The sequence below is a fragment of the Prenolepis imparis genome, unplaced genomic scaffold (assembly GCF_030444845.1).
Source record: "Prenolepis imparis isolate NDT839.2.m4 unplaced genomic scaffold, iyPreImpa1.0 SCAF_11, whole genome shotgun sequence".
NCBI classification, from domain to species: domain Eukaryota; kingdom Metazoa; phylum Arthropoda; class Insecta; order Hymenoptera; family Formicidae; genus Prenolepis; species Prenolepis imparis.
The window spans coordinates 5,026,354-5,040,604 of record NW_028141169.1 but is presented as its reverse complement, the minus strand read 5'-3'; the positions used below and the strand labels follow the sequence as shown (position 1 = coordinate 5,040,604).

Below are 14,251 nucleotides of genomic sequence, written 5' to 3'. Positions count from 1 at the left end.
ATGGGCACCTTTGCATGCTTAGTATCCATATTTCAGTGTGCAGTTAAGCACGAAAGCAACGTGCAAATATGCCTCATATACGTTTCTCGCTTGGGGCATGGTACTTTAAATTAATTTAAAATGAATTAACAAATGTGTCCTTGTGTGTTAAACGGACAATTATGCAAAGATACGAATAATGAACAAATATTCCCGAAACGAGAGATTTGATATATAAAACAATTTAATTCTAAATCCTTTTGTCTTTTAAATTTCTTTCAAAAATATTTCCTCATTTTCAGATGCACTGAATAGCTTTTTTGATGGTATAAGAAGAAAGTACATACGTGGTTTCATGCAAAAAATCTTCTGTATTTTTTATTAAATACAGAAAATTTAAAATACTCTAAGATCTAAAATTATATAGTTTATGAAATGTTTTGTTATTTGCAATTTTAAATTTAATGGTCAGATTCTTTCTAATAAAATTATAATCGATTCTTTTTACGAAAATGTTGAGAAAGAGAGAGAGAGATCATTATCTGTCGTAAATTTTTAATTTGCAAAAAAAAACCAAAATTAATTAAAAATTAATTGTGTCTGTCTGTATTTTCCTGAAATTATTTCAATTTCGAATGTAATCAAAATATCGTTCGTCGAATTTTCTGTATTTATGCCTCTTTTTGTATATCTTGGGAAATTTATATAAAATATATAAAAATTTTCTCTGTAATACGTATATATAAAATAATATATATCGTCGACCCAATTTCCCCAGGTGACAACAACGGACGGGGAGCAGCCAGACGACAGTTTCGACCTAATCGACGTGCCGGCCGAAATGTCGCCTCCCGCTACAGCCCCGTCGCAGTCATCACCCATCCATCTCGTTGGACATTCCGACGACCACGTAGCTACGGGCAGCCATACTTCGTCGCCGGCGTCACCCACGTCGCCCATCTCCGTCGCGACGCCGGCGAACCAAACTACACCGCCGTTGCTTCCGTCGTCGCCGACATCACCGCTCTGCAACTTCGATGGAACCGAGGTCGCCGGGCCGTCGAGCCGATGTACCCGCTCGAAACTCGATTCGGGTCAATCGGACGGCAATTCCAAGGCGACGATCGGCTCATCCATCGGTCAGGGACACAATGCGAATAATGCGGAGGGCATATCGGCCTTTTCGCCACCTACGCCGATGGTCGGGACCCACCAGGAGACCAGATTCACCTTCGGCGGAAGCGGCAGAACCCCGCCTCTCCCGGATCTCAGAGCCGCGGATTTCTTTAGGTAAATTTGATCGATCAAATAATCGATAAACATTGCGATCCCAACCCGAAAGAGATTAGACGAGAGGTAAAAAAAATATAGAAAATTTATTTTACGCGATTCTGGGTATAAGATATATACAGATCAATACTCGAAAATTGTTAAAAAAATTTAGAATTTAAAAGCAGATATATTTTGACATCTTTAAAGGATATCATAAAAACATTTTAAAAAATTTTGTACAATATTCTTTGATCTTAAAATCTTTTAAAAATTGAAAAGATTTTATAGATAGAGAAGAATTTAACTTAATCTAGGTAAAACTATCTGTCAGTTACATTAGTTTTCTCCTAATTTTGGATCGCTATCTCGTGCAATAATTTCTCGGTTAAAGAACTTCTTCTCTACTTCGGGTAAGACGGAGGTTTCTTAAGGGAATTCTATCTCCCGCTATCTTTTTCCCTTGGGGTGAATACAAAGTTTACGGTTAAGCTATGAATTTCGAAAGAAATTTCCGATTTAATCCCTAAATCCTAAATTTTATCCGAATTCGGCAAACAAAATTTAAGAATCTTCGTGGTTTCGGTTGTGAAAGTTCGTCAAACACTACCTCTCGTTAAATCGCGACAAGATTATTCGTACTCTATAATCCGGTTTTATGCTCAGCACCCCTGTGAGGGGTTCCGTGGATGCGGGCCGACCCGATTCGATCGACACGCGCTCCTCGATTCGGAACTTGGTGACCTCCCAGGAGAAGCAGAACACTAGGATGGCGTATCAGATCGATTATACGACCGGCGGGAAGGTCAACTCGATTCAGGCGAACGCGCTCGAGAAGGGCATCGCCGATCACAAGCGGAGCCTGAAGAGGCCCAACATCAACGTAACGACCAACCCTCTCGACATATCGCTCATAGGTGCAACTCAGCCGTGCAATACTCAGGGCTGTAATATCCAGAGTAGCGGCAGTACGAAATCACGAGGACGATCAGCGGGTGAGTGTCTAAATAATATCTCTGTGCGTACTCTGCGAAAGTATCACGCCGATACCTGACGTTTCTAGTTTCTCGTTGCTTAAGAACGCGCGACGTCGAGGTTCACCGAAACCACGACGACGGACGATGAACCAAGTCGCGACCCTCTCGTCGATAATAAAAAACAGAGAATTTTCACCCCATCGACTTTTTGCTCCCTCGAATTTCGCGAGTGTTCCTCTCTTTCTCTCACTCGCTCTCTGTCTCACTCGGTCTTGTTGCCTTAATTCATCATATCCATGATAATTTACTTGATAAACCCTGGATCCTGTTAACTGGAGAACGATCGCTCGCTCGTGGCTATCATTAAAATTGAAAGGCGGGAAAACCGGCAACCTCGGTTAACATTGACCGTGAATCGCTGATTTCATTCTTTAGTTGTACGTTACTTAGTCGAGACTGTCGATCGCTAACCAGAGTTACTTAACCAAGGCTATCGACTGACTCCGCAGTCGGGGTTCTTTAAATTATTATATAATTCCAGTTAGCGATTCGCTGTGTCTCTAGATTGCGAGAATGGAAGTATTTTAGCCTATAATATACTCATAGTCTTGTCTACAGTACAAAGAGACCCTGGAAAATTACTAAGTGACACGGAGTACTTTTGTTTTATATTATGGTTTTAAAATTAAATAAAATCTAATAAAATTGATTAAATTATTAAAATACTATAACATATGTACTTTATCATCATTGTAATTGTCTCATTTATCTGTAAATTATTTTACTTTATTTTACCCTACGCTTTGATGTTAATTTTGAGAAACTTCAAAGATCTCGTACGAATGGAAGAGGTAAAAAGATTCGACTAATCAGAGTTAGAACGTCAATCGATATCGGTGTAAGTCAATCTCGTGCGTGATAAATGTATGCGATGTATACGCGATGTGCGTGTGTGTATGCGTGTGTATTAATGTGCATGAGGGAGAGGAAACGAGAGGAGACGAGAGAGAAATGGACGATAGCTCTAAGGAAATGAATTTGATGTTCTTTTCTTTCAGAATCTCATCCACTCGTTTCAGCCATTCATTCATGGGTCAGGCTCTTTTTCCCGTTTTGCGCAATAGGTATTACATAGTCCGGCGAATAGACGATATAGTCATTTCCGTATCCACATAGGGCGACCGTCGAAAGCGCATAAGACTTGTGCAATAACGACGACGACGACGACTATAACGATAACGACAATGACAACGACGACGACTACGACAATGATGATGATGATGATATGTGTGAATGAGTGAGAACACTGGGATTCGGAAGACCTTTTGGCCTTTCGGCGGCCGCCCTTCTTCATGGTGTGTCATAAGTGGATACAGTACGGTAACACACATATGCGACTATATGCGAATGCGCTTGGGCTTCTTCTCCTTTGTTTTCCATCTCTTGTTTTCGCTGCGTCTCTGTCCTCTTCCTGCGTTGTCGATCACGCTTGCGTCTCTTTCGCGCGGATCTCAGACAACGACAACGAGTGGCGATAACGACGACAACGTTTATGGGCCCCACGAGAGAGGCAAGGGGGAAAAGAAAACACGGCAATGGATATTACGTCCTTGACGAAACTCGTTCTCGAGACTCGGTCCTTATGAGACGCGAAGTCGACGTTCTTAATGTTGCCACTCGTTGTCCCGCGAATTCTGCGGTGGCAATCGATGATGCCGTAGCCGAGGAAAATAACGTCGCAGTTGCTTTGATCGTTAATTAAAAATCCGTTGCGTGTACAAAACACATCGATCTTAGTGTTTGACTTTAGTGTGGTTTTTGTCGCCATCGTATAGGACCGTTCGCATACATATTAAAATTAAAGGAGATTTAAATAATTCTTTTTCTAAAAACAAGAACCAAAAAAGAAGAATTAATTAAATCTCCACTAATTTGATTTAATATTTATGGGAACGGGCCACATGAAGGAGGAGATAGGAACATGAAATATATATTCATTATGCCAATAATCCATAAAATTAAACATGTAATTTTTTAAGATTTATTATATTGTGATATCTTGAACTTTACGCATCTCTAATGATATATTCCCAAATTGCATCATATTATCTATATCATTTCAAAATTTACATATTTTAGGAAACAAATTTAAAATTGTATCTCGGTTTTGGCATCTAAAATTTCTACCTCTTTCATATCTCTGCTTTCTTCTGTGTGTATCACAAAATGTGAATTTTGTTATTATATATATAGATAAATAAATAGATGTAGATTCATCGATGATAAAGTAAATGTTGCTACGATGTTGATCGAATCAGTATATAATTTAGTTGAGAGCTTAGTTTTTAACGTTATAGATATAGAAAAATGCTTACGATATAGAAAAATACATATACAATCATTCTCAATACAAAAGATTCTAATCGTACTAAATGCAATTAGGATCAATTTTCACGAGTTTGGCTTTAATTGAAAAAAAAACGTTTAAAAATTTAATAAAATACAATCGCTACATAATTTATTTCATAAATTAATTTATTTTATATTTAATTGTATGTATATTGAAAGAGTATTTTAGATATTTAACAGTGATTCCTCTCCCTTTCTTTAAATTTTAATTAATATTATTTTTAGAATACCTTTATTCAATTACAAATACTAAGAGGACAAAGAGCTTAAGAGAATTAATCTTAATTTCATCTCGTCCGATCAGAATCATGTGAATCGAGCACGCAAGATGAGATCATTTCACGTGTCTGTAGCATCAAAGTCTGAAAAGTTATCGGAATTAAACCGGTTTTAATCCATTATGCGCGATAGCGATCTTTGCAATGTGATCGGCTTTGCTTCTCGGCTACGTCATCATTTAACAGCGCGAAAGAGAAGACTTGGGAATGCCGCTTGCATAGATTCCTGCTATCGAATCACGCTTTGTCGTTACCTGTTTGTTTCTATTCACTAGTGTATACAGATACACACATACATACATACACACTATGATGTCCGTGGGATCGCCGTCCTCGCTACCCACAATCCTCGTTATTATTCCGTCCGTCAGTCCGCCGGATGGAATCTCGGTAATTGCAATCGCGCGAGTTCGCAGATTGCAGAACTTTTGTTTAAACGAGGAGTTTGCTCGTCTTAAAGATCCCTGTCGACCTGCAGGCTGGGTTAGAAATTACTACGCCGAGAACAATCTCGGATGAAAAGAAGTTTATGAGCCACAACTACCGTCTATATAGGACTATAGGAGGATCATGCTGTGATCATTATCGTTAGGATTGTGATCTCAAATTTAATTTATCTCGAAATGTAATTGCAAAAATTGCTTAAAGCATGAGCTAGCGAATATCCATTTATAGATTCATGAAATTATGCGATTATTAATGAATATTTTCCATATTTCAATATTTATCATTTCAAATGACACATGTTATTTAATCGAATGTTTTATTCTAAAAAAGTAATTATTATAATTGTCATGAAAATGTTTATCTTGCACTTTTAAAAGAAAATTACACGTAATATTAGATTCTGAAAACAAACTGACTTTCTTTAACGAAAACTTAATTGGATGCTATTATATATACTGAAATACGGTAACTGAGCAACCAAGTTTAAACTTTATTTCAAACTCATCAAAGAATTGAGTTCTACGTATTATTTTTAGATTATACCAAGTTTTGATAATAATTTTTTTTTTTCGGTGAGAGAGCCGCAGATTAATATTTCTTGTCAAAAAATTAATCACCGAACAAACTTCATTTTTATTTCATTTTCAATCGTTTATATTTGAAAAATTATTTATCGACATGCTTTTTTTTAAAAAGAATATGAATTCTTTACACTTTGATAAAAAAAATTCCGTAGATGGAAGTTATAGCGATCGATTTGACATACTTTATATACATATATATATATGTATGTGTCAACTAAATAATGTGAACAAGATAAGATTAGAAAATGATGTAAAATATACTAAAAAATGATAAACAGAAAGAATCAAATTTTAATTTAATTTAAATTTAATTTTTATCGCGAGACAAGTTATATAAAATATCCCTCTTATTCTTTAGCCCCACAATTACAATTGTAGAACATTTTCCGGGATAATGATCTCTGACCCAGCCTGTACCCTCGTCGTGCAAATATACCGGGAACTTCTTCCGCTGTAATTGATGTCAACCTTATCGAGATTCCGTTGTTATAACGGAAGCGAAATACTATCATCGATAATATTCACGAGCGACGGCGATTCCATCGGGATACAATGGCGAATACGAATCGTCAGGCACGCATCTGGCGTAAACGCACCCTCTCGGCGATCTCGCCGAGGAGGGGGACCAAGAAGGGCGAGCCTAAGAATCCCAAAAACGCGTACCGTGCCGCGCGAGGGTGAAACGAGGACGTAGACGAGAGGCTGAACTTCCTCCTCTCCTCCGTCCTCGTGACCCGCAAGATCAACAAGCCCGGATGGAGGCTAACGGATGGTGAATTTTTTACCCGAAAGGCGGAAGCGCCGGCGGTGCCGGTAAGCGATCGACCCAGGCGACAATCGTCGTACAACAGCCGTCCTTATCGCTGGACGCGCCCGCGGCGACGATCTTATTGCACCCTGACGCCGATGCCAGACGACGCGAGGAAAACATGCGGCAGTTGCTGGACGTCGCCAACACTCTCACCCTACAGGAGATACACGATTTCGAGATGAGGTGAGCGAATGATATCGACCGCTACTGCGGTATCTGCGGCTTCTCCTCGGCATTCGCCGAGAAAACGACATCAGTCGAGCTCGGTGATATAGGTCTCGTAAAGATTTGAATGTCCAAGGGGATGTATGTAACTAATGGGTGACGTTTGGCGAAATATAGCTGATCTACTTTGAAGTTTCTAATATGATTATATCTCTTGACGCGGATAAAGTTTTGTTTAGGAGAGAACTAACAGTGTTTTCTGGCCAAAATATAACTGACACGCTTCACTGTCGTTTTTTCGTATAGATGTAATATCATCTTATTCATTTTGGATATTTCGTTGCATAATTTCTAGCTAGTAATATTAAATTTCTTCGAAATTAAATATTTTTTGGATAACGTATAATCGATGTTATATTAAAAAATATAGTGGCAAGATGTTTTAAAATATTTAAAAAAATATTAAACAGCATTTCACATGTGTGTAACGCAATAAATCTAATAAATATTAATCAGTAATTATATATAAAAGATGAGCTTAATAAAAACATTATCTCTTTCATATATTTTAAAATAATTCGATGTGCTCTCGATTGCGGTAAAAGGAAAAGTTTCCTCTGAAATCTTGTTGGTAGTTTTAACCGGGGATATTCAATATTTGCGGACTTATACAGGAATTTCCCAGAAGGAAAAATCCATACTTCGGAAAAATATCAAGCATTACGAATAAAAAATATGTTTGACAAACATGTGTTCAATTATGGATAGTTCAGGATTGTGCTGATTTAAATTAAAAAATATGTGTAATCATTGTAGACGATAAAAAAATTGTCTGATCTTTAAGAGAGAGATTTTGATTTTTTAATAATAAAAGTAAGCACGCACTTCTTAAGTATTCTAAAGCCAAAATTCCATATTTTTAACCTTAATGAATGTTCTTCGTAGTTTATTTATTACATACATATATATATTCATTAAACTTTTATTCGCAATCGTTAGAATATTTCTGGAAATATTTCGAAAAAATTTCAAAAGAGAATTATTTAGAAATATATATAACTTTGGAGATACTCTTTATAAATATTGTCAACATCTTAAATCGTAAAGTATAGATTTTTCTTTTTGCAAACCATCCCGTGTATATTCGATATATTCGGACGGTATATATATATATATATATATATATATATATATATATATATATATAGTATAACAATGTATTTTTCTCTGTCACAGATATGGAAGTCCCCATCATAGTCGGTCGCAGTCAGTGAAAGCTCCCGGCAGTCGTTCTTCCGGTCGACCGAATTATCTGTGTCTTCCGCAACAGAGATCGCGAGTGGCGAGTATGCCTAATACCGGCGTGGAGGAGGAATATTACAGATTACGGCACTTCAGTATCACGGGCAAAGGAGTGGTGAATCGGGGCGATTCCCTCAAAAGCCGCAGATCGCGTTCTAATAACAGCGTTGCGTCTAGTAATTCCAGGTGAGTTTGATGGCAATTAAAGAGATAGATCCCTCGACGGGAACATTTTTATTTTATACTTATTTTCAAATATTAGAAATCTACTATTTTTATATGGTGTTATATACTTGTGGATCGTGCATTCTCCCTATTTAAATAAAATATAGAAATCGAATTCTATATTTAACTTAACCACTCAATATTAAGTAGTCATATTAGCCATCGATAAAATTGACTTCGTATTTTCGTCAGTCCCTTATCATGGTTTTTAAGAAGTAACATTCTCTATTATCGCGAATTTATTTTCCTTATTTTCACACAATATATAGGAATTTCAATAAAAAATTGACAAGAAAGTATTTTTATTGTTAACGGAGTGTCGATAGTTGTAGCGAGATATCGACAGTTCTAGTTATTACTTCACGGTCGGTCGGCCGGCCGGCGATATCTGTGATTGTACCACTTCGTCTGCTCCGCGCTCGGAAGGAGCGCGCCGTAGAATATCTCCGGCCTCTATCTCCGGTTCTCCCACTTCTTGTCGCAGCGGACCGGGCCATTTCGCTCTAGATCGAACGCGTGAGTTTACGTGTGGCGTTGAAGTGACGTAGACACGCGCGTTGGACCTTAGAGCGTGGTCCTTAAACATCACGCGAAAATAATATATCGAGAGATTCTGGATATAGCATTTCAAATAAGTATACTATGCAGTTGACGTAAACATTTGAGAGATATATATTATTTCATACCTCTCTCGTTTTCTAAAACATATTTGTATTTTATATATATTTCAAAATAATATTTTATATTTTTCCTACATGAAATATTATGCGCTGCAACTTGTATTTTATATTTGAAATACTGTATTTCTGGTAGATAATTTTCACGTAATATATTTAGTGAAATTAGAATACTGTAAAATAATTAAATATTAAATTTCATCTTTGCGGGAAAATTTATTGTGCGTTTTGCAGGTAATATTTGCAATTAATAATAACTCTACAATTGATAATAATTAATAATAATTCATTTAAAAAAATAACTTTTGTTATATATGAAACACTTTTGATCTGTATTACGATTCCGGCAAGCTTTGCTTTAAAATAATATAATAATATTTATAATATAATATATAACGTATTAAATATACAAGTATAACAGCGTATAATATCAAAATAAATTAACTGAAATGCAGAATATTTGTGATTCAGGTAACTAGTCATTGTGAATGCTGATCTTATTACTCAGATTCTGCCGACCAAAGTGCGAAACGTCGAATATTTACGCGCGATTGAATAAACCTATTACAACTCTTTCTATCTTTCGAGATGCAACCGTATTGAGTTTGATATCAATATATAAAACGAAAAGTAAAACACGATATAATGTATACAAAATATTTTCTAAAGTTTATACTTGCAATATATTGTATAAAAGTATGCCAAATATTTTCTAAAGATTAATTACAGGAGGATATTCCGTGACAAAATCGGAGTTGACCTTTCCTCTGCGAAAATTTAAACCAGAGACCGTAATTATAGATGTGTTTAACATTAAAAGCTAAAAGGCTTTAGTAAATTAAGCCCTCGAGCTGCAGAATCCTATTTCTGAATTAATTTTAAGTGGAGTTTAGCGGAATCTTGATTTGAAATTCCGTTGCTTAAAATATTTGACGTTGAAAATTCTGAAATTGCTAAATGAAAAGGTGGTACACATCGTCGAGGAAATTTCCGTCCAGATAAAATCGTCTTATATCCTCGCGGAACATATATGTCTTCGAAGTTTGACGCAAAATCTTACGAGATGCCTTGATCATATATATATAATGCTTTTTTATTTATTTAGATTTGTTATAAGTATATTGAGAGAAAATTGTGTTTTTTGTTACTTAACGATTTATATATAATAAAATGGTATCTATTAAAATAGATAAATTCGTGAAGTCTGAAATGGACGTTACAATTTTTCAAAATACTTATTTATTTAAAAAAGAGCATATGCATATTCTATATAAGAGAAAAAGAAAGATAAAAAGAGGAAGACAAGTATGTCTTTACATACATATATATGTACAAAACAAATATATAAAATACAAGAATTTCTATAGATTATTTGCCTCAAAAAGATAGTTTTTCTCTTCATTCCATTATTTGCATCATAAATAGTTTCTAGAAGTATTCATATTTTCTCGTCTGTCCATAAAAGTTTTCTTACGAAAGACAATTTGATAATGTTATGCAGTCAAGTGGAAACTCTGTCTCCTGTATTATTTTACTTTATGTCTTAATATATGATCTTTCATCTAATTTCAAATATGATAAAAAATGTGATAAATTGAATAATAAATGTAATAAAAATTTCAATTCATTTTGAAATAATGAATATTTAAAGAAGTATAATGTTGATTACATTAAATTATATTTTCATTTTAATGCAAATCAATCTTTATCGCAATTTTTTCTTAAAATGAGCCTAGTCAAGTATTTTTTAAAATCATTTTTTATCAACAATAATTTTTTTTTTTAACATGGAATACTATAACCGCCAAAAAGCATCCACAAAATTATATTTTCTATAAAGTATACATGGACCATGGACATATGCAACGAATAAAAAAGATATAAAAAATACACACTGTTTTAAATTTTCCAGTAAAACACAGTGTGTATTTTTATGCAGTTATAACATTAATGTAATTTTAAAAAGTTGTAGTATTCCCAGATTAAACGTGCGTGACAACCATCTATATTTTTTCTAACGCAGTTAAATTACCCGTGTAAAACTTTTTTCATAATTGTCGCTTGGAAAATCGACAAAAAAAAGAGTGAAATATTTTTTTAAATTTCCGAAAATTCCCAGTCTAATTGACCCCTTTTCTACATTGATATATAATATTTAAATCGACGATACAGCCATGTCCCATGCTAATCTCTCATGATACGCGCCTAGCCTTTCTTCTATTCGGCGCAGCACGGAACACCTGACTGCCTCGTACCCGGGATCGGCAAGGAATTCGGCGGCGGGTTCGTTGGCGAGTTCGAGGGAGAGCAGCGCGTCCCAAGGACCGGCGCCGTATCGCGTCCTTATGCTAGGCGCCCCCGCGGTCGGCAAGAGCTCGCTGGTGTCTCAATTCATGACTTCCGAGTACCTGCACGCCTATGACACTTCGATCGGTGAGTCTCGACCGTGTTTCCGCCCGTAAAATCCCCATACGACCTTCCATCCCCCGAATCCTCGGCTACTGTATGGTCGGATAATGTATGATCGATCGAGAATGCGACACGCGATCTCTCCGTAATAATCATAATCAATCGGAATGAATCGGAACGAAAACAAACGGAGCATGCTGTTCTCCATATTCGGTATATGAAATGCGATGCAATTTTTTTTTATCCGTATGGACACGGAAAAATCATGCGTGCGCGTGCGATATTTCCGCGTCCACGAACATATTTGATCCGTATATACGCGGTATAAAATCCTATTTGAATTGCAGATACTCGATTATCTCGGATCATTCAAAGGTTTATGCACAAAAACTCTCTTTACAATAAATAAATAAAATAAATCTTTATTCTTTTCAAATAAAATCTCTCACATTTGTAATTTGCAATAATTAAAGCTGTCGCAGGTAACGTCGAGTGTAATGTTCTCGTTAGAACTTTTACAATTATTCGACCTATCAGATAATTAAGTTTGTACCGAAACAGATAAAAAAACTTGAATTCGATTTGATATGTATTTCATGAATATCTGCATATTTCTAGTATTTGGAATGAATTAAAAATGAAGAGCATTTCACGGAGAGTGGATTATTCGTTTCGAAGCATTCATATTTTTATAAAATTAGTTTGACGTTCCAATTTTATTTATTAACTATTAGCTATTATTTTTATAATTTAATGAAAAATATATATTAAACTTTATTATTAATATAATAATTATTTAATTACTATATTTTTTAATTTAATGAGAAAATTTTACTTTTTTATGATATTATTTCAGAATATTGTTTATATGTTAAAAAATCTAACTATATTTTTTATAATTTTATTCATTACAGACGACGAGTCTGGTGAAAAGACTGTCAGTGTGCTGTTGGCCGGCGAGGAATCGGAATTGACTTTTATCGATCATTCCTGCGCCGAGATGACGGTGAGTTAATAGTGCTAATCTCAGAAGTTATCAAATTATCACATACTGTAATTATCAGATTGTGTATATTCGTAATTTTTAACGATTTTTGTGAGATAAAAATCACATATTATTTAAATTAGTATTGCGTGTTGCAATAATGATAAAAATATTCATTTTAATATGTAACTCGTAATATGAATTCCTACTCGATAAAAATTTCGAATTTCTTATGCTAAATACGAAGAAAGGAAGATAAAAAAGTCTCCAGATACACATAGAGACACAGTTGAAGGGGAACAGAATGTACAGGTCTTCAACAGAATTTTCCTCAGCCAATTGATCACTGATGTGCACGGTAACGTCGCTAATTTTCCGTGTCCCTGAACTAATCATTTCTGCCGCAAACTCGCGATTTCTCGCCAGCCAGCCCGTCTCCTCTCATTTTCGTCGAACAAACGGATAGGGGACCGCGCGCGCCTTGAACCTTCGACGAAGTACTCTCACGACGACAAGGACGACGTAATCGAGTTAACATCGGGGAAGAGGAGGGTTGAAAGAGAGAGACTGCACGGGATAGGTACGCGGAGTGTGTGCTTTTGTACGCGAATTAAATTAAAATCCATTTTCCATGGCAGGGTCGAGCTGACGCGCTACCGCGACGGTATCAATGTGGGGGAGTCTCGGCCGCGATATACATATACGTTCAGCGAGAGGGGAGGAAGGGATGAATGAGAGGAGGGTTGGAGAAGGAGGGAAAGTGGGGGAGGGGGTGGAACCACCGCCACGCTTCGCCAGACAATTTCAATCGAATTTACCCTTTAATTAAAACGTACGTTCGCAGCCATTCGCAGCAACATATGCAGCGCGGCCGATGTATATCGCGCGATCGCGACCGATCTCGCGTGTGTCGGCGAAAGGATAAACGATTGCTACACCACATTGGGGTGCTGTAGGTGGTGATCGAGCTCGGAGTTCCCAATTTCCCGAATTCCGGCTACCGAAGGCCGTGCCCGGGTACGACTTGCGCGCCTCCGTTATTCTTGGTATTACCGAAAGTCAAGGCTGATCGCTAATCACGTTAAGCCGCGAGGCCGAGATCCTGATTTCCACTGATAGTCCGGGGATTGTATTAGACCGGGCTATTAAGTTAATGCGTATTTATTACGTAGAGATAAGCTCGCCGCGACTGTACTTTCTTACACGGATCAGGTCAGAGTGTTACCAATTTTTTTTAAGAAAAATTTTAGTATATGGAGCACATTGAGATTGCATCAAATTTTTGACGACAAAAGAATACATTTTCTTTATTAAAAAAATTAATTTTTACTTATTTTATTTCCATATTCCTTAAAAATATGCGTGATTTTATAGTTATAACTTGATATTCCCGCGAATCCGATGTAATTTTAAATTACGGCGCTATACTGATGTTCTACATATGTATATCGAGTCAATTTTTATTAATGCATCTTTCAATCAATTCGAGAAAACTTTTACCTTGACAAGAATGTCGAACAATCGATAATCCTTGTGCAATAAAAAATGGCTAGATTTTGACTATTTAAATTAAAGAAATGAAATATATATAAGAGAATAAAACTAGCTTTAGCTTAAAGTTTACTTACGGTGATAAAATTAATTTATAAATTAATTTAAAATGTTTTTGTTTGACAATTAAAATCGCGAGAAGAAAGGGTGCTCTAAAATTTTTCTTAAAAAATAATTAATTTT

The 14,251-nt window shown here is 36.0% G+C and overlaps 1 protein-coding gene and 1 long non-coding RNA gene across 8 annotated transcripts in view; one reads left to right on the top strand and one right to left on the bottom strand.

Moving 5' to 3' along the window:
• Window positions 1-14,251, top strand: part of LOC145942509 (uncharacterized) — a 48,218-nt gene that overhangs the window by 13,464 nt on the left and 20,503 nt on the right. For 4 of the 6 annotated variants that reach the window (XR_014426365.1, XM_083049312.1, XM_083049313.1 and 1 more), the window contains exons 5-11: window positions 758-1,269; window positions 1,915-2,243; window positions 3,284-3,349; window positions 6,736-6,937; window positions 8,156-8,407; window positions 11,333-11,556; window positions 12,447-12,538. Coding sequence is in view for 5 of the 6 variants with exons in the window: in XM_083049312.1 (XP_082905438.1) it covers window positions 758-1,269; window positions 1,915-2,243; window positions 3,284-3,349; window positions 6,736-6,937; window positions 8,156-8,407; window positions 11,333-11,556; window positions 12,447-12,538 (1,677 nt within the window). In the remaining variant the exon portion in view is untranslated. The remainder of the gene's footprint in view (window positions 1-757; window positions 1,270-1,914; window positions 2,244-3,283; window positions 3,350-6,735; window positions 6,938-8,155; window positions 8,408-11,332; window positions 11,557-12,446; window positions 12,539-14,251) is intronic. The other 2 variants (XM_083049314.1, XM_083049315.1) reach the window with 2 other exon arrangements.
• The window catches only part of LOC145942515 (uncharacterized), a 75,063-nt gene that overhangs the window by 40,954 nt on the left and 19,858 nt on the right, over window positions 1-14,251 (bottom strand). The gene's annotated exons all lie outside the window — the stretch shown is intronic.